A 19,249-nucleotide genomic window follows, 5' to 3' on the forward strand; every position below is an offset into this window, starting at 1 on the left:
AGGTTTGTAAAGTTTAGTATCTGTAGAAATAGAGCTCAAAAAAAGTAAAAAATTGTAGAGAAAATTATATAAAATTAAACATGATTATACACACATAAATAAAATTGCTTTTGCTACGTATAATTTTCATTCTCGATAAAAAGAATATTGAAAATTATGCACTCAAGAAGTGATTAATACACAGCCAAAGAAATATGCTATTTATTTATAATTAATACATCGATTTCTTGTTAACTTACATTTAGTGGCAATACTTTTCATGATGAAGATTGAATAAAATACTCTCTGCAATTGTATTTAAAAATATAGTAAGACTTTAGATTTGATTAAAGATTTATAAAAAAAAAAAATGTGTAACATTTATACGCACCGTTCGGGATGTAACACGAAATTAGTAATTAAGAGAAACAGAAGGAAAAATTAAAAAAGAAAGTCTTCAAACTTGAATTAGTACCTGCTTCTATGGTCGAACAATTAAATACCCTGTACTTACGTAGACTTTGATCCTTCCAATCAACATCCTTACTCAAAGCAGACAAGTAACCTTTCTACATTTCAAAGTCCTTCTTTGGTGTGTCTACAGAGAACAAAATAGTTGCTGAATATTTAATGTTCGACTATCCACCTAGTTCTCAAGGTTTCCTAATCATTTAGAGTATTATTCGTGTTTGCATAGCTTTCTTATCATAGTAACAAACGAAGTCAGAGAAATCTACGATAGTAATCGACGTGAAAATTGGAAAAAAAAAAAAAAAACAAAAAAACAAAAAAAAACAAAATCATAGTCAATACTAAAATATCGAATGACTAAACGTTTTTACGAAACTATGTATAACACATTGGACTATCCAACAACGTCCTCTTTCTCTTCCTTCCTCCTACTCGACAACTGAGATACTCCCGTTGCCTGGCACCAGCATCCTCTAAAGTAAATATTTGACGAGTAGCTCCGCTATCGCGGCAATACCGTTGCTGATGAGGGTTGTGCAGTGTGCACCCTTGCTCCGATCCCTTCATCCACTGGCGTACATCGTCGAGTGTTGGTACGTCACTTTGTAAAATTACAGTTCCTAGGTAGTTTGAAATCGCTCGTTTCTCTCTCTCTCTCTCTCTCTCTCTCTCTCTAAATGTAAAACTCCTCGAGCTGGACCAATACGTTCAAAATTCATATAAGCTGATCGTTTCTACGTTTACATTCGATTCAAATCGAATCGGTTGACTCCCATTCAACTTGTTCTGCAGAATTTATCATCTGAAAACGTTCGACAAAGTTATATATAATTATTACCGTAAAAAAATAACACGATTGTAGGCTTTTAATAACATATGTAGGTGACGCAAGAGACCGCTTACGGCGATATGCGTTCATATTGAAAGTAATGGTAGCTCTCGCATCCGGAAGCTCGTCTTAAGTGCGAAACAAGAAAAGTGCATTCTCGATAGTAAGTAAGGGAAGCTTCAAAACCACCACTGGATCCTCTGGGATTCTCAGGATCGCTCAAAGCGCACTGTTATGCACATGTGTCCACTTTCGCATCTGTCGTAGGTAGCTATGTAAATTTCTTTGTTTGGAACTTAGAGATGAAATAAAAATACAGATAGTACCATATGGTGATAAACTTTGGGTTTTCATTCACTGAATGAGAAAATAGAAATTTGTTAGAGTATACAGAGTGAACTATTTCAATGAGAAGATGAACACATGTTTTTACTCTATATTTTATACTTATTCCTTTATACTTATATTTATACTTTTATACTTATTATTTGAAAAATCTAGTTTGTCCTTTTGGCTTGTAAAAAGCATCATCCTACACCTATAAACAACAAAGACGTTTAAGCGTTCCCATTGAAATGCACTATGCTAGAGGCAAGATATGATAAAGAAAGTAGTATACGTACGCTGGCTTCACGAATCTATAAAACATAAGCATTATACTTTCTAATCTCATAGGCTAGCGGCGAGTCTGGCTATCGCATTAACTCTCGAGGCAAATGATGCGTGGCGCATCGCCAACCAAGCGCAACCCCAAGCGACGCTTGGTACCTTGAACGTTGTTTGTACCTTCTCGCTATCGACCAAAACCATTTTCTATTGGATAGGTCAACCACTGGGATGGTCACGAAATATGCTTGGATTTAAATCCATCATGTAGCAGGATTAGGATGATGCCTGGATTAGGTATTCATCATTCAATATACATCCAATCGCCGATTGATAATAAATTGTTTACATGATAGCAAAATCGATCTAGGTATGCATTAATAGCTTTATATATATATATATATATAAAGCTATTAATATATATATACACAAACAATTGATTGAGAAGGAACAAGTAATCCAACAGTTTAAACCATATAATCGAGGATAGAAGGAAAACTCATAAGTTGAGGAGGACTCACCAGAATGCCAATGTTGACCACAAGAATAATAATTCATTGATATCTCTGTCTGACCTCATACATCTCATGATCATGGATAACGGGTAAAATCTCGTTTACGGAATTAAATGCAGTGATGCAAACGTGATTACAGTGGTTTCCAATCGAGTACTGGAAAGCTAATTCTGCTTAAGATTAGCTATGGAATTCCACACGGGTTGGAAGGTGGTAGGTGGGTGGATGGTGGGAAGAGGAAGGCCACCATTACCACTCCCACGAAGCCACAGTGAAACTTTGCTCTTATTCGTCATTAGTGTACACTGCATCGAGTCGCATAGCATGTATTTACTCTGCGGCCTAAAACTTTCGAGCAATCCTCCCGAACGTTCCTCGTAAAGCGTTCTGAAAGCATACACGTTCTCATACATCTGTATTTTTTAACTCTTATTTCATCTTTTCCGTCATAATATGAATTATTCGTTCATATTCAAATGGGATTACCATTGTTGAGTATAAAGTATATCAACTATAAGTTTTACATTGTATAATCATTTTTTAATTATAGAAAGTTGAAAGTATCATGAAACAATACTTACACATTTTTTTTTAATATCTAGAATTGAATCAAAAGAGAAATGATGATAAGAATAGTAGGATGGTGACAATGTTCAAAGAGGTCATTAGCAGGGTGGTAAAGGGAGATCCAACTGGTTGGTACTCCTCTCTCTCTCTCTCTCTCTCTCTCTCTCTCTCTCTCTCTCTCTCTCTCTCATCCTCTCTTCCTCTCCATGACAGAGAACCGAGAGCAGGCGTATGGCTCCAGGGGTTAATAGATGGCCGATGTCACTGCACCGAGGTCAGACACTGTGTCACCTTCCACGTTCGTCATTACGAATGCAGATTGAACCTCCCGCCATTACCCTGGTTCCTATCTAATCGTAGTCGAGGCTGACCACGAAACTTCTCGTCCGGTCAGAGAAAATTGCCCATTGTCGAACGCCGAGCCTCAACGAGTCTTTCTCTTTGTGTCTCTCTTTCTCTTTATCGACGAACAACGAAATATAGGATCGAAGGCCACCGCACTTCAGTGAGCTCAAATTTCACGCAGCTCTCTCTCTCTCTCTCTCTCTCTCTCCTTCTCTATCTATCTGTCTATCTATCTATCTCTATCTCTCTGCCTCTTTTTCTCTTGGTGTAGATCGTCGATGCTCGATCAAGGTTTTATTAACCGAGAAACGTGTGTTCGTCGCTAGAAAGAAAATGACAAGAGTACCCATCACTTTAGTGACTGTTTCACTAGTGAAATAAGGTCGTAACATAGGATATTGAAAGTTAATTACTCACTTCACAGAGAACTTCTTTTACTCTAATTATTTTTGGAATTCTATGCTTCATCCTTCTATTTTTCTTTTCCTCAACTCCAAAACTTCTTCTTTCTACAACAGATGTTAAGCCTTCCTTTCCTTATTTTTCTTCTTCTTCTTCTTCTTCTTCCTTTAAAGGACTCGACTAGATAAGAACTGACATTTCCTTCTTCCCAAAGGGAAAGACAGACTGTAGACTATAGTCGCCATTGTTTCATTCCGTTTCTGTAATAGCCAGTTCAAATGATCCTCCTTCGACAAATGTCACCCTCGTTACGTTTTATTCCGCGGAAGTCATATAGCAAATTGTCTCTCTTATTTCTGGAATTTGCTCCTATAACGTATGACTCTCGCTCCGCCGATGTTCCATCGACTTTCGAAATATCACTCTCGTCAATATCCTCTTCGACGCCATTTCGAGGATCCATCATATTTCTTGGAAATCCTATCAATAACTGACTTGGAAGAGAAACGGTGAAATTGAAATAACTGCAAAGTGTATTCTGCAAAAAACAAAAAAAAAAAAAAGAAAGAAAGAAAGAAAAAGAGAAAAGAAATGGAAAAAATTATATTAATAAAGTGATATTAAAATGGAGACAACGCAAATGAATTGTAAAGTAAGCTCGAACAATTATTACGATCGCCAACGTAGTAAGCAATAACATATTATTGAATAGCAAAGTTATATTATAGAGCGTCATAAGGGAGTATAATTGGCCATGAAATTCGTACCCATGAAGAACACGCGGTCTTCCATGGCGACCGAAACGATGAGAAAAAAGCGAGACTTTCATGGCTTCATAACGTTCTTAACGTTTACAAGGGGTATATCGTTCTTAATTAAACTGCCAGTAAGAAACTTGGCAAGAATTTCCTGAATGAATCATATCTCGGCTTCGTTAACATTTTTATTTGCTCGGCATGTCGTACCAGGAAACAGAAATTCTATTCTATTTTAATTGATACCTGTAAATAAAAAAAAATAAAAATAAAAATAAAAAATCACGCGTCAACTGTCATTCAACATTTGAGATACAGTCTTGTCAAGTGATACTCAACATCGAGAGCAAAGTTAACGATCATCCTTATCACCGTCTGTCAGGGAAAAAAATAACAAATATAATAGAGATATAGAGAATAGTTTGAATCCGAGAGAATCGATGATGCGTAAACGAAAGTGTACGAAGGATAAATGTATTACAAGAGTAAGTTTCCGTCCGATGTAAATCCACGTAGAAATGAGATTCCAAGTAGTTTCCGGAGAAGGTATTAAAGGACACTCTCTCTCTCTCTCTCTCTCTCTCTCTCTCTCTCTCTCTCTCTCTCTCTCTCTCTCTCTCCCTCCCTCTCGCTCTGAAAGGGCACAAGAAGGATATGCGCGTTGCCTTTCGCAGCGCGTGCGCGAATACTCCGTGAACAAGTTTCGCGCTCAACCCCATAATGGCCGGTTATAAGCATGAATATGTAAATGACATTTAGGGCACAAACGACCGACAGGGCTGCAAGCACAAGCGCGCACTTCTGCCCTTCCATAAGCGCAACTGCCTTAATAACGTTTCCTCCTTTATCTTCTCTCAAAAAGTATCAACAATTTTCTATAGTTAAAAATGATTATTGATTTCGAAAAGATAAAAGATTCGAACTGATCTTTTATCAATTATTTTCTTGAAATTAAAATTAATTCCACGATTACTACACACTTAACCCCGTTGGATTACGAGAACAATAAAAATGTCAAAGAGAGAAAGAAAGAGAGAGAGAGAGAGAAAGAAGAACATTAAATTGCAACGACAACGAACCATCCAAATAAAATAATAGAAAAGGTAAAGTGCAGGTTAACAAAGAGTAATTAACGTAACATCAAAGACCACCGCAGGCTCGTACGGTTCGTTGAAGCTTTTATACGACGGTCACTCGAATTGAAATGACGTTTTCAAATTTACGTCAGCATAGAAATCTCTGTCATATTTCCCAAACATGCGAGACATATCGTATTTCATAGCGCACGAACCTTTTTCTATATGATTCATAAAAAAAAAAAAGAAATTCACAAAGAAACAACTTTTCTCACTAAATTAAATTATGAATCGATGTTACGAGAAAGAGAGAGAAAATCGTATTTGCATTGTAACAAAAATAATACCACTACTCCAAGAATTATGAGAAATTGATCCATCGATCAGAGAATGGAAAAAAGAAGAAAAAGGCAATTCTTTTATGACACTGACAATCAACGCAAACGCTAAAAGTTCAATGAATAACGAAGATAAGAAGGTATACTAGATGGTAAAAAATTAAAAATCGAAAAAAGAAGAAGCAAAAAAAATATATAAGTTGCCTAGAAGGGCTCGTATACGTCAATTCTTGCAAGTTCAAGCGACGCGTTGCTCATTTTACATGTATTATTGCATTTGCATAATACTTGCAGTTTTTTTCATTACACCGAAATCCCCGTTTCTCCTAGGGTAATCCTTCTCCTACCTCTACTCTCACTTCTCGAAACTACTTTCGTTGCCGAACTATGTATCCTTCTTCCCCTTCCACTATGCTCCTATAAATGGATTTTTCTATGCAATATCTATTAGCATAGTTTTTACATAATTGCACGCGATAATACAAACGAGACGATACTAGCTATACGCATAGCTACTTTACTGAAGCATAAATCGTTTAGCCAATGTGAAAAGTATGTGATAATAAGAAACGACAAAGATCGAGGAGAAAGGAAAAGAGAGACGAATTAAAAATTAGAAAAAAAAAGAGAAAAAAAGAAGAAGAAGAAGAAGAAGAAAAGAAAAGAAAAATAAAAATGTGAAAGTGTAAAGAAAACGAACAAGAACTTAGAGATGATAGACGACGTAAAGAAATTAATGACAATATAAAAACCTCAAGTTATTGCTATCACGGCAATAATTAAAAAAAAAAAAAACAACAATTCTTCGTCCGTGCAAAATTGAAATGGGTTCTAACATTAAACTGCATCGAATTCGTAAGTGGTGCTGCTCTTTTTCAGCATTTAAGCGAGCAGCTAAATGCAGTTCATTATCCTTCCTTTGTGTAACATCTATATAGATTGTCCTTGCGCATGCACGCCAATGCAGGACTCTTTTTCTGTTGTCCATCATACGTTAGAGAACGTTATACTTTTTCTTTTTCTAGAACCGAGGAGTCGACATTTGGAAAGAGACACTGGAAAATATGGTATGGTTAGATTCAGAAAGAGTTATTATCGTATAACTTTTCATTGTAAGCTCGAAAATTATAATTTACAAGCAGTTGTTTCATGGTTTAATAAATCTCAACAGAGTAAGTTACGTATTATATGGAAAGAAAAAAAGGGATGGTAAAGAGAGATTGCAAAAAATGACTTAACATATAAGTTTCAAAATGCAAATACTCGAAGTTCCTGGAGACGCTTTTTCTCTCAACAGAAGATAAGCCATAAGCGTTAAATCCTCTTGTGACTATTTCTATGATTTATTCTTCCGTGCAGAATACACTCCCCATATAGTTATATGACAACGCATTACGTATGAGCTAAAAATGAAATTAATTTAATTATGAAAACTTCAACGAGACAAATCTGAATTATACGTTTTAAAATAAAGTCATACATTACTAATGCAAACCTCTTGCGGGACGAAAGTGTACATGGTTTTAAGCTTATCATTAAAGCTGTTATAAATAATTTTTCCATCTTTAGAAATATGTTGTAAATTCATATTAGACATCTTAATGTTTCTTAAAAGTCGCTACTAATGATATGTTATAATGGTGTACAATAATAAGTTCAAATAATCGTATTTTTTGAAATGAAAAGATAAAAATAATTACACGAAAGATTTACCCCCATCGAAAATATCACAAGGTATATATATATATATATATATATATATATATATAATAATAATAATTTCATATTACTTTCATATAATATTAACAATAAATATCATAAGTATTATGCAAGTTGAAGAATACATTAAATATTGCAAACGTTCCTTGTTATTCTTGCATCAATGCAAAAATCACATGTTATGGTACACCATTGCGTAGGATAATGATGTATGAATGACCTAAAAGAATACATTCATTTTTAATACACAACATGTATGTAATATTAAAAATAATATAATCCTTACTCGTGCAAAGAAATCATTCGAAATTATGTACATTCCTCTGAACGAAATCATACATGGTTTAATACTTCTCATTAATAACATTGATAAATCTTTTTGATATTTTATCGGAAGTTCATAGAACGATATTTGAGATCTATCAATATTGAATGATTTATAATTACTATTAATTAATAATATATGGTAAAAAAAATGATATACACACAAACTCTCTAAAAGTGCTGCATTATGATCTAATAATCTTTGTCCGGCATAACAATGAAGATAAAAGGTAATTACAGATGCTCCAATATAAATAATGTATAAAAATGCTTTGTTCATATTTTTTATCAAGTCAGAGATCTGTAATAGCTAAAGCCAGACAATTTAACTATTCCCAAATGTTTTTAAATATCATCAAGAATGAAATATGAACATTATAGAATTAAAATATATTCTAATATGTTTCTAAAATTTTACTTACACAAATACAATCTATGATAATGCATAACATACTAAATATCATCTCAATTAAATATATATTTTCACATAAGTCATTTAGCAGCTCGATGAATCTTCAGAAAGAAGAAAAAAAAAAAAAAAAAAAAGAAAAAGAAAATAGAGAAAAGATAATATTAACAAAAAGAAGAAATATTAAGCGCAACAGCGCGGATATATTAAGGATAAAATTTCTAAGGTACATACTCCGTAACATTTACATGATGTGTCACTATATCTTTAATCCAATTGTATGCATCGCACGTTGCTATAGAAGACCATTTGCACGAAAGTTCGTGTGAATTTTTTTTCAACGGTTGATCAATCTTAAATCTGTTGCATGTAGTGCGAATAATAATCGAAACATCATTATAGAAATGTCGACATTTTTTTTTTTCTCGATTATGTATACTTACATTACGATACTTAATAAGGCGCATGCATGTGATAATAACAACAAGAATGTCGTAAAATTTACGATTGCCACTGTAGTTACGATCCATAATATAAATAATTGAATGAAAAATATTAGATAAAAGAACCTTTTATCGAATAAAATAGTATCAATAGCAATTGGTAAGGTCAATTGAGTATCATTGGTAACACCGGTGATATATAAAACGACGTGTGATGCAGACGGAAACGTTAAGATAATTATGTACAAATAAAAACTCACTGAAACGACAAAAGTAAGAAATAAAATTGATTGTTAAAAATTCACGAAATGATACGTTCTTTTGTACTTACATAAAATCATTACAACGAATTGTTTGTTTTCTTTTGCATATTTCCGCATAATAATTATTTCTTGCTTGTTCGATATGTGATTATAATCGAATATAATATGATCAAGAAGTTTCTTCATCTGTAAAGTTCATCTAAACATTTTCATTTTTCTCTTTACAAATGCCCTCGTCGATATAATATTTGCAATACATACCAATTCGAATTGAAATATGGCGTTATAATAACAATACGAGCCACTCAGAAGGGTTATAAATATCTGAAATTCTTCGATCGATTTTATATCAAAGTCGGAGATGTAGAATCGATAAAACTAAAAGTAAAATATAAATGTGAAAGAAAATAATTTCAAAGATAGGTTTAAGAAGTTATTAGATTTACCTCAACTAAAAAGGCCACGAGCAAAGATACATTGACGATAAACGTTCGAAGGAACTTATCAAATTTTTCTTGATAGGGCCATAAACCTAGTTGCAGTAACAATCGTTCGTTCAAATCGTAGTATTCGCATATGTCACTTATTATAACTTTCGAAGACATGACGAAAGTATTACTGATAATATTACTAGCAAAATCAACAGTCAGCAACACTTTGTAGAAAAAGAAAAGTAAATAAATAATTAAAAATAATAATACTATAATCTTCAAATCGATTGAAATATCTTCCCAATTGGAGAATTATACAATTTCTATAAGTATGGAAACAGATGTTACTTCCCAAGGATCAACCGAGGGATATTTTACTTTCCTTTTCAAAGAGAACATGCGCAGTCAGCTCGAAACCTTCCACTCGCTGTTCGACCATAGTGCAGTATAGTCCTCGTTACTTTTAAGAGCTCCGAATTACGTCGCAAAGAAAATTTCAATCTGTCTTAAGTTTTCAACAGCAATGTAAAAGACAACTTCTACGTTATTCCTTCTCATTTTGCATTCCAATTATGCATTTCTAATTATCTTTTATTAGAGTAGTATAGCAAACGACATAAAAATAATCGATGCAATACGGCTTTATAATCATTCTTCCATTTAAATAATTACAGTACATCTAGCATTTCCTTCGCAGTGGTAAGAGCTCCCACGTAAGTAACAAACAGATGTTTTTGTTCCTGACGATTAAACGAGAATTGTTGCGCCTTCTACTTTTACTTCAAAACGACATGCACAGTAGATTCATTTCACTGAAATCTTTGCCATTTGTTGTCCAACCACGCTACAGCACATTCATATAAAAAGGTAGTGAACGTGAATACTATGAAAGACGTGCATACTATACATTTTAATATTTACTATATCATCGTGATATTTACTACAAGCGAGTATACGTTTAATTTTTTTCTTTTTTCTGGAAGTAATCATTCTAATAGATTGATATCTAATATTTGCACTATTTACGAGATTACTTAAGCTTATTGCATATTATAATAGACCGTAGCAACGGAAAATGCTTTTTGTATTAACTGAAATAACAAGTTCATCGTTAATATAATTATCACTTAATATCTCGATAATTGAAGGCTATTTACCGCTGCAAAAACTTCGTGAGAAGATACAAATAACCCTCCTATTGAAAGCTCGGCTGACTTCATACTTCTTGCTACGATGAATAAAAATAACTTTTGAGTTTTGACGGTAAGCGCATAGAAGGGAACTTTACACCTAAAACGATTAATATTTGAATAATTATTAACTAGTCACGTTTAATATAATGCTTCAAATGAATTATCTTTTATGTTCATTATGGTCTAACTATTAATTTATCGACGATAAATTAATTTTCTAGTATTACTCTATAAGTGTAATAATTTGAAATAAATTAAACGATTGGTACTTGGCATTAAAACTTACAATTCCATGTAAGTCGCATTACTATGATCTAAGAGCTTTTGTCCAATATAAAAGTTGATGTATATAAGGAATAGAGATGTAACGATATAGATACAACAGGCTACTGTTTCGCTTGTATTTTCTAATACAATTTGAAATGTCTACAAGAACAAATTATTCTTATTATAAAATAAATACAACAAAAGATTCTATATTACTATAACATATTCTTATCATAATCGCAAAATGCAAGACTGTTTCCTTTTTTCCATGATATATTCACAACTAATTTGAAACTATTACTTACATAAATAAAATCAACAATAATTATAATCATCCCAAAGAAAATTTCGATTAAATAAATCATCTCGGATAAAGAATTTATCAAATCAATGAACCTTGAAAAAAAGAAAAAGGAGAGAAAATGAATTAAAATAACATATAATAATGATAATAAAGAAAAGAAAATGTACGATAAAACACTCTTGCGAATTTTTAATGTAAAAAACAAAAAAAAAAGTAATAATAACTGGCAACTAACTGCGTGGTCTTTATATGACGATTTATTATATCGACTATCCAATCGTGCTCCTTCTGAGGTCCACTATAATAAAAGTCCTGTTCGATAGAATTCTGTTTTTTCTTAAATGGTTGCAGTGTCTTCATTCTGAAATAATTCTATTTTAATACACATTTGCAAACATAATGATACCTACTCCAAATAAGTCTTTTTTTCTTAATTATAGCGTACATACATAAGAATGCTAAATTGATTGCATGCGTGTTGTACTAATACCAAATATGTTGTGAAAGTCACGAATGCTATCACAGCTAAGGCAGTAAGTCCTATAAGTTCATAAATAAGGATACCATAAAATACTCGCGAATCGGTTATATAATTAACTGGTATTGGCAATATTAATTGAGTATCGCCCGATAAACCGACGAGGTATAAAATCACACTTAACATGGATGGATAAATTATTAAAGTATGATAAATATTGAAGATGACTGTAACAACGTTACGTGTAATACAATTACAATATATTGTTCATCGTCATTCGAACAGATCTTTCGAGCATACTTACTAGCAGTAAGTAACATGTATATTCTATTTTCTTTATTATATCTTTTTACAATATCCAATTCCTTATCATCCAAGAGCTGTTCATAATCATTCATTAGATGTGCATAAATTAGCTTCACCTAAAAGTAAAGTAAATTAATCTTTCTCCTTATTAAGATTATTCTAATAATATATCTAAAGAAGTACGAACGGTTGTAAAATTATAAATAACGGTGTAATAAGTAATGATGGTACACAGACAGGGTAAAAATAACTGCATCCTTCTAATAGTCAAATTCATCTCAAAGTCCATCGTGCAAAATTGATAAATCTAAAGTCAATGTAGAGATTTTTTCTTAACATTTCCATTAAATCCATAACTTATTTATTATTTTCAAAGACGTATCAACTTTTTTCTTTTTTCTTCTTCTTTTTTTTTAATAAATTATACTGGATTTCCATCGATTGCAATAATAATTATGACGAAGGTAAAACGTTTAAGACAAATAATAAAATTTACCTGATGAAAGAACATAGGAACAAAGAACAAAGTTAACGCACATATTCGAACAATACGTTCCTTCGAATTTTCATAAGGTCCTAGGCCGATCATAAATAAAATTAATTGATTTATAAGCTCACTCTGACTGAAATAGTTTATTTTTCTCGAAGACATAGTAACGTTTCCTTTTGTTGTTCGCGACAAAATAATAAGCTAACGCCAATGCTAATGCCTCATTACGCATTCAAATTGCTTACCTATAATAATCGATATAAAATTCTAGGAAAAAAATAATACTTTAAACGTCGAATTGATTGAACGCTACAGTATCACATACCTTCCCCTTCGGGCAATTAAATAATGTCTAATGTTTCCCTCGCAATATTGTAAAGGTGTATTCAAGTAGGGAAACAGATGTTTCTTCCCAACGATTACACGAGGGATTCTTCTGTCTTACATTATTGTATTATTCGAAGAGCATGCGCAGGAGGATTCTACCGACTGCAAACTTCGTCATTCATTGTCTGTCCATAATAGTGATCTCTAACTCAAATACCGGAGGATAGATATCACAATTAGATTATCGCTAGTGCAAGAAATAGTAACATCCTACTGATGTACATGCATTATAACTGTGGAAAAAGAAAAGAAAAATAATATTTGAAGAAAAAAGAAAGAAAGAAAAAAGATAATATTTTATTTTGTAATTAAATAATATGACTTACTTCCAAAAATCACCGTGTAAGTTACTTCTTTTTTCCTAATTTTTTTAATACCTTCAAATTCTCCAAATGCATCCAATCATACGTTATGCGTTGTCAAAAGTGAGTTGCAAAAGATAAAAATTACATTTTGAAAAGAACGAGGGGAAAATTTATGAACAAACAGAAGAATATTTTTAAAATAATAATCCACATTGATGATAAAAAGAATCGATTGTTTCATATTTTTATCTGAAAAATGATAGAGAATCCTTCGACGAGAAGTAGCGAACATAGCTCGAGGGAAATGTTTCCGCATCCTGATAAGGCGATATACCAAGAATCGTCATCAATCGTAAAGTCACAAAATAATACGTATCGTAAACGTCTATAACTTTCAAAGAATGAAGTATGACTGTGGTACGATATGGAAGAGATCGTCCGTGAGTAAGTAATTTCTATTTCATTAAGTATTCCTATGTCCCGTATACAGTAATTTACAAGTGAGTATAATCCGATTGTTGAATATTTATGCAATACTATGGATTAACAAGACCAATATCCTCTCGAGGGTTTTCACTCCACTAGACAGAAATAATTATACCTCATTCATATATATATATATATACGTATATGCTTAGAAGAATGTTCTTTCTTAATAGGAAATAACTGAATACTCATTCAGAGAATTTTTGTCTATTACATTTTTTTAAATTACATCTTTCGTTTGTAAAATAAGAATAAACTATCAAGATCTTTAAAAATCGACACATACGTATGTGTGTCAAATTCGACTGCAATCAATTAAGGCACTTGGCGCGTTAAGCGAACGACGAAAGGTAAGAGAGTGTCTTTGTCAGTAGTGTTTATTAACAATACGCTAGAGAAGGGTATTGTGTTGGTACATAGAGAAGTGAAGAGAATCGATGAGAAGGATCTCTCGTTAACATCCAGTTCTGAACGTTGCTTGGCAATAAGCGATCAACGAGACGCGAACGGAACACAGCGATCGACCTACACTCAATTGATCTCTCTCTCTCTCCCTCTCTCTCTCTCTCTCTCTCTCTCTCTCTCTGCAGATGGGCTTCGCCGTTGAGCTATATTACTTCGACACCAAAATTCCCTACGAAAGGGCTGCATTGTTGAGAGCGGAGGGGAGACGAATATCCACGTTATAGGTCTCACCCTGAAACTCCCAGGAGAGCGAATAAACAGGGAGGTCAGAGACAGGATAATAGGGATGATAAATTGTCCCTGACTGCCCTTTGCGTTTTACCTTTGACCTTCATATTATATGCATTTTCTAGATTCAAAAATCTTTCAATTACGATACAGATTTTATCGATACTTCAACAAGCATAATGGTTGATAAATACTTTTAACAATTATCTGCTAAATTCGAAGACAATTTTCTTGTATAATTTCTCATCTACAAACACCCACCCATCCAGACGCACACACACACACACACACATATATATTACAATCGATGTAATTCGAAAATTTAACGTAGTGTGAGACGAATAACCTGTTAACATGTAATTCATTGGCTTGTTTTAGGAAAATCGTTCGATGACGATGCATTTCGATAGGAGGGTTTGATTTCGATTTACCACGACGACTACGAACGTAATAGAAACGTTGCTTCCGTGCGGAGGGTTCGTTCTCCGCAACGAGTTCAACGTTTATTACGCAACCACAATGAACGATGGTACTCGTACTCGCCGCAAAGGATTCACACAATATGGGCATCGAGCTCCCACAGAAGAGGAAATCGAGAGTCTATATATATGTGCGTGTGTGTGCATGTGTGTGCATGTGCGTACATAAGAGAAAGAGAGAAAACCAAAGAAATAGTCGGGGGGTTGTTGAAAAAGGAAAGAAAGAGAGGGCGAGGTCAGCCACGTTGAAAGTTTTGCATAGACATAATGGCGCGTTAGAAACGCGAAGTAGAATAAAAGAAATCATCGTTCGTTTTCTTCTAACGTAGCACGAGGATAAAGCTGCCTACGTTTTTGCTTTTACAAACAGGAAATGACAAAAGACGGTGCTAGTGGAGGTAGACTTGCGGATGGAAAAGAAAGAAAGAAAGAAAGAAAGAAAGAAAGAAATAAAATTCGTGTGGTGGTTACACATTTTTATGATATATGTATGTATGTATGTATATATGTATGTATACGAATATATATAGGCATATAGAAAATGTCGCTTGGATTAACACAAAGAGGGAGAGAAAGAGAGGAGAGGAAGAGACGGTGCATAACCCCTTTTTCTTAATTAAGAGAACCGTACACGTCAAAGGACGTAAGGATGCAAGTAGAGTCCGATGCAAAAAAAAAAAAAAAAAAAGGAAAAAAAAGAGAAAAGAAAAAAATGGAAGCAAAAAAAAGATCGGTAAAATGAGAAACGAGAAACAATCGAGTACTAAAAAGTATTACATAGAATATAGATTATCTGTATTTTCTTTTATGCTAAAAAAAGAAAAATAAATATTTCCTCCTAGAGAATATCTATTTCCCGATAAAAAGAAAAATAAAGTTTTGGGGGAAATACTTTGCAATCCTATTCGTTCAAGAAAATGGTAGAAAAGCTCGTGAATGAGATCGAAATAACTAAACAATATCTATTTTTAAAGCTACAACTTTATCCTATCTAATATATTTATGTATTACGATTCAATCGTAAATTTGACGATGGTGTTGGTAATAGAAATTTGATCTTGATTGCTTTAAGAAGAAAAAAAAAGAAAAAAGAAAATAAAAAACAATACAATTTCCTTAAGAGTGATATTGATTTTTAACGAAATGAAAATAAAACAATTAAATAATAATAAAAACAAAAGAGGGGGGAAAAAGAGACAGAGAGAGAAGAGAACAAGTAAAAAAGAGAAACAAAAAATATCCAGCTTGCATCGAAATAAAATTTCGCAGGTACGACGACGAAAGGGTTGAAAGTACGACCGGTATAAAACCACTGCTTGCCAACTAAAAGCCATTTCACCCTCTCCCTCTCACTTGCCCTCCCTCTCTCTCTCTCTCTCTCTCTCTCTCTCTCTCTCTCTTTCTCTACAAGCTTCGAAGCGTTGCTAGATGCACGTTGGATGTTCCGATGGTATCATCTATGTGTTGGTGTGAAACGATGAAACTCGAAAAAGCGTAGAAACGATTTAACGCTCGAAACTTTCGTAAAAATCTCATGTCTCTCTCTCTCTTTCTCTCTCTCTCTCTCTCTCTCTCTTTCTCTCTCTCTATCTATCTATCTCGCCTAACCCTTTCTAACTCATCTTTGCAGTCCTCCAAAATGCAAAACTGCTCGACTGACACGGGAACAACTACCATGACGACGACGACGACGACGACGACGATGAAACCCTCGAATTATTATTCAACTAGTATTCCCCGGAGGCGATGCAAGATTTCAATGGAGAGTATTTAAAAGATATAGAGCTTGCCAGGACCTTCTGGAAAATATAAAGAGAGAGAGAGAGAGAGAGAGAGAGAGAGAGAAGTTAACTAGTGCATTCGAATCGGTAAATACAGACTGACATTTTCCACGCATGGATTCTAAGCATTTACGCAGCTCAAGCAGATTTAAAATCACAGCAATGGGAATTTCAATGAAACAAAAAATTATCACGTCTCTCTTTCCAATCGAAATGCGAATATACCAATTAATAATATTTCGACGAGATTCCATGCTCTTTGAAAACTGACCAATGAAAAATTGCCCATCTTCGATATGAATGAAATAGCTGATTGTATCGCCGACGTTTATTTACGATTAGATCGATCGAAATATATATATATCTGTGTGTGTATTAGAAGAAAAAAGAAAAAAATCCTGCATTTAATGATAAATAGTTTGCTACCATTTTGATAGAAAAAGCATATACCGGCATCTAACATATCGTTTCTGAATATAAATTTTTTTTAAAGCTTACCTCTTTCTTTCTAACTTTCGATACTGTACATAGTAGAGAAAGTAGTAGAAGGCAATGGGATCACATTTTTTATCGAGTACCTATTAAGCCGGCTTAAATCGCCATGCCAACGATAATTTATGCTCATAGCGAGCGAGCTCGCGCGTGCTCAGGACACGTAACGAGTGATTAATTACAATTTTTATCGCTGGTATCGCTTTAGTCCACGGCACATAGTCCCGAGCTTTCCCTGGATTTTCTCTCGTTGGTTCGCCTACCTCGATTACACGTACGATACCATGCTTTTTCACGCTTCTAATATTTGCATAACATGTACCTGTAAATATATACATATGTGTACGTGTGTATATATACATATTTATAATATATACATATATATATATATATATATATATATATATATATATTTATTCTTTTTTCGGTTACGGAACAATTAAAATATATAAAACAATAAATCTACATACTCATTTTCATAAAACTCGAAGAAACACTTTTGTTTTTTTAAGTAATTCTAGGATACGACAATTTGTCTGTATAAACAAATGAAAAATTTGAGATGAAATCGAATCGCTAGATCGATGTTAAACGATCTAACGACGACATAAAAGTCGATTTATAAAGAGAAGAAAGAAATAAGACTACCTGGCTCGAGACATTAGCCAAGTTTATTAGCCAATTTGCAAGAAACTAAATAGCCAATTTAGCCGACACGAACGTTATATATGTATATATATATATATATATTTTCTCGTTTCTAAAAAAGAGAATAAAAAACTTAATATCACAAGGTGTATTAATTTGTCACGAATTAATGTAATAAGACTTGATCGAAGCTATCATAATCAATAAAAAATATATTATTATGTATTATCTGATGTCATATAATTATTGTAATATCTAATAACCTATATTGCAATTACCAATTATAATAAAATTTTGCCACGAATTAATCATGACATTAATACGTAAATAAAGTAAAATTCTGTTGTATCCTTCGAAATAATTCGAAATGATTCGTAATTAAATAATTCAAATCAAATTAATGTAGTGCGTAAATGTGTATGCATTATCGAGCAGCAATTAAATTATTACTTCTACTTTTGTTACGACAAAACTGCCGGCGTTTCGAGAGATGACACACGATGTTTTTTCTTTAGGTATGAACACCGTGTATATACGATTTTTCTGCTTTGTGACGATGAATCTATAACAGAAAATATATTGTCCATATTTCTTGTCTCAATGCTATGCGTTTCTTTTCGGAAAAAGTAAAATACATTATCTACGAACCTGATTGGAATAGGAAGACAGGACCTTTCTAAGAATGCATGTATATATATCCAGATACATATATACATATATATATATATATATATATATATATATATAGACAAGAAACATATATAGACTTATATATAGAAACAAATTTCTACAAACATTTTCCATCGTCATACTCGTATGCATGTACGCAGTACTTTGTAAGAGCAAAAGAATTTTGTCGCTTACCTTTGCATAGAAATCAGGATTTTGCCAATAAGTTATGTAAATCATTAGGCCACTTTATACAGATCAGTAACACTCGAACATTTGGACGAAAATCTTCTTTCTTCTCACCAAAAATTTTATTCATTTGTCTCATACGTTTCACTGCAACTTTTTTCGAGAGAAAGAGAAAGACCGGCCGAACGTTAACGACTACTCTCGAGTCATAATACCTTATTTAAATACTTCATTAATTATTTCTAAATATGTATCGTTACCAATTATCCTAATTATTCTCTTTTCACAATATTTACGAAAAACGTGTACAACGAACAGAGAAATAAAGCCGAATTATTTTGTCACTTAATGTATAAATTATTGTATCTGATTTGACTCACGACGTCAAGAAGAAAGAAAGCTACGTACGTGTGACGTCATGCTTGTGTGTATGTGTGTACCTTTCTTTCATAGAGAACGAAAATTGATTTGAATAAAGAAGTAAGAAAAATACTTATTTAATCTCACGCTATCGATTAATAATAAATTAATTCATATATAGTTCCGCGTCTAATATATCGATCAATTCTATTGATCGATATATTATTGTAAAGTATCAAGGCTCTTTCTA

The 19,249-nt window shown here is 33.0% G+C and overlaps 2 protein-coding genes and 2 long non-coding RNA genes across 7 annotated transcripts; all 4 read right to left on the bottom strand.

Annotated features, from left to right (window-relative positions):
* Nucleotides 1-289: 289 nt before the first annotated feature.
* LOC124956117 lies at nt 290-2,760 on the bottom strand. The gene is made up of 4 exons (XR_007103110.1): nt 2,407-2,760; nt 1,903-2,173; nt 1,354-1,817; nt 290-1,252 (listed from the first exon to the last, which is right to left on the bottom strand). It is a non-coding gene; the product is annotated as an uncharacterized LOC124956117 (long non-coding RNA).
* A 230-nt stretch (nt 2,761-2,990) lies between these two features.
* LOC124956118 lies at nt 2,991-4,603 on the bottom strand. Its single transcript, XR_007103111.1, has 3 exons — nt 4,482-4,603; nt 3,730-4,252; nt 2,991-3,634 (listed from the first exon to the last, which is right to left on the bottom strand). It is a non-coding gene; the product is annotated as an uncharacterized LOC124956118 (long non-coding RNA).
* A 3,953-nt stretch (nt 4,604-8,556) lies between these two features.
* Nucleotides 8,557-9,717, bottom strand: LOC124956068. Its single transcript, XM_047511439.1, has 5 exons — nt 9,488-9,717; nt 9,303-9,419; nt 9,110-9,227; nt 8,779-9,037; nt 8,557-8,695 (listed from the first exon to the last, which is right to left on the bottom strand). Exons 1-5 carry the CDS (start codon nt 9,644-9,646, stop codon nt 8,557-8,559), a joined length of 792 nt encoding a protein of 263 aa, XP_047367395.1. The 5' UTR covers nt 9,647-9,717.
* A 722-nt stretch (nt 9,718-10,439) lies between these two features.
* Nucleotides 10,440-18,794, bottom strand: LOC124956112. 4 transcript variants are annotated; one of them, XM_047511514.1, is made up of 11 exons: nt 18,646-18,794; nt 17,140-17,455; nt 12,836-13,041; nt 12,208-12,327; nt 12,019-12,136; nt 11,686-11,941; nt 11,472-11,597; nt 11,238-11,328; nt 10,952-11,091; nt 10,630-10,762; nt 10,440-10,563 (listed from the first exon to the last, which is right to left on the bottom strand). In XM_047511514.1, exons 4-11 carry the CDS (start codon nt 12,307-12,309, stop codon nt 10,513-10,515), a joined length of 1,017 nt encoding a protein of 338 aa, XP_047367470.1. In that variant the 5' UTR covers nt 12,310-12,327; nt 12,836-13,041; nt 17,140-17,455; nt 18,646-18,794; the 3' UTR covers nt 10,440-10,512. The 4 variants fall into 4 exon arrangements, with proteins under 4 accessions (XP_047367470.1, XP_047367472.1, XP_047367469.1 ...); XM_047511516.1 differs by lacking the exon at nt 12,836-13,041 and having other exon boundaries at nt 11,686-11,776; XM_047511513.1 differs by lacking the exon at nt 12,836-13,041.
* Between the last annotated feature and the right edge of the window lie 455 nt (nt 18,795-19,249).

The sequence above is a fragment of the Vespa velutina genome, chromosome 20 (genome assembly GCF_912470025.1).
Source record: "Vespa velutina chromosome 20, iVesVel2.1, whole genome shotgun sequence".
In the NCBI taxonomy this organism is placed as follows: Eukaryota; Metazoa; Arthropoda; class Insecta; order Hymenoptera; family Vespidae; genus Vespa; species Vespa velutina.

What these genes read in the sequence shown, in the direction of transcription:
- LOC124956068 (XM_047511439.1), bottom strand. Translation starts at nt 9,646, where the DNA reads ATGTCTTCGAAAGTTATAATAAGTGACATATGCGAATACTACGATTTG. An exon ending in CCATATTTCAATTCGAATTG is followed by an intron (nt 9,228 to 9,302) that starts GTATGTATTGCA and finishes TGAACTTTACAG; the next exon opens with ATGAAGAAACTTCTTGATCA. An exon ending in GCCTTATTAAGTATCGTAAT is followed by an intron (nt 8,696 to 8,778) that starts GTAAGTATACAT and finishes TACATGCAACAG; the next exon opens with ATTTAAGATTGATCAACCGT.
- LOC124956112 (XM_047511513.1), bottom strand. Translation starts at nt 12,309, where the DNA reads ATGGACTTTGAGATGAATTTGACTATTAGAAGGATGCAGTTATTTTTA. An exon ending in ATACATGTTACTTACTGCTA is followed by an intron (nt 11,942 to 12,018) that starts GTAAGTATGCTC and finishes ACGTTGTTACAG; the next exon opens with TCATCTTCAATATTTATCAT. An exon ending in CTCACGAAGTTTTTGCAGCG is followed by an intron (nt 10,564 to 10,629) that starts GTAAATAGCCTT and finishes TTGTTATTTCAG; the next exon opens with TTAATACAAAAAGCATTTTC.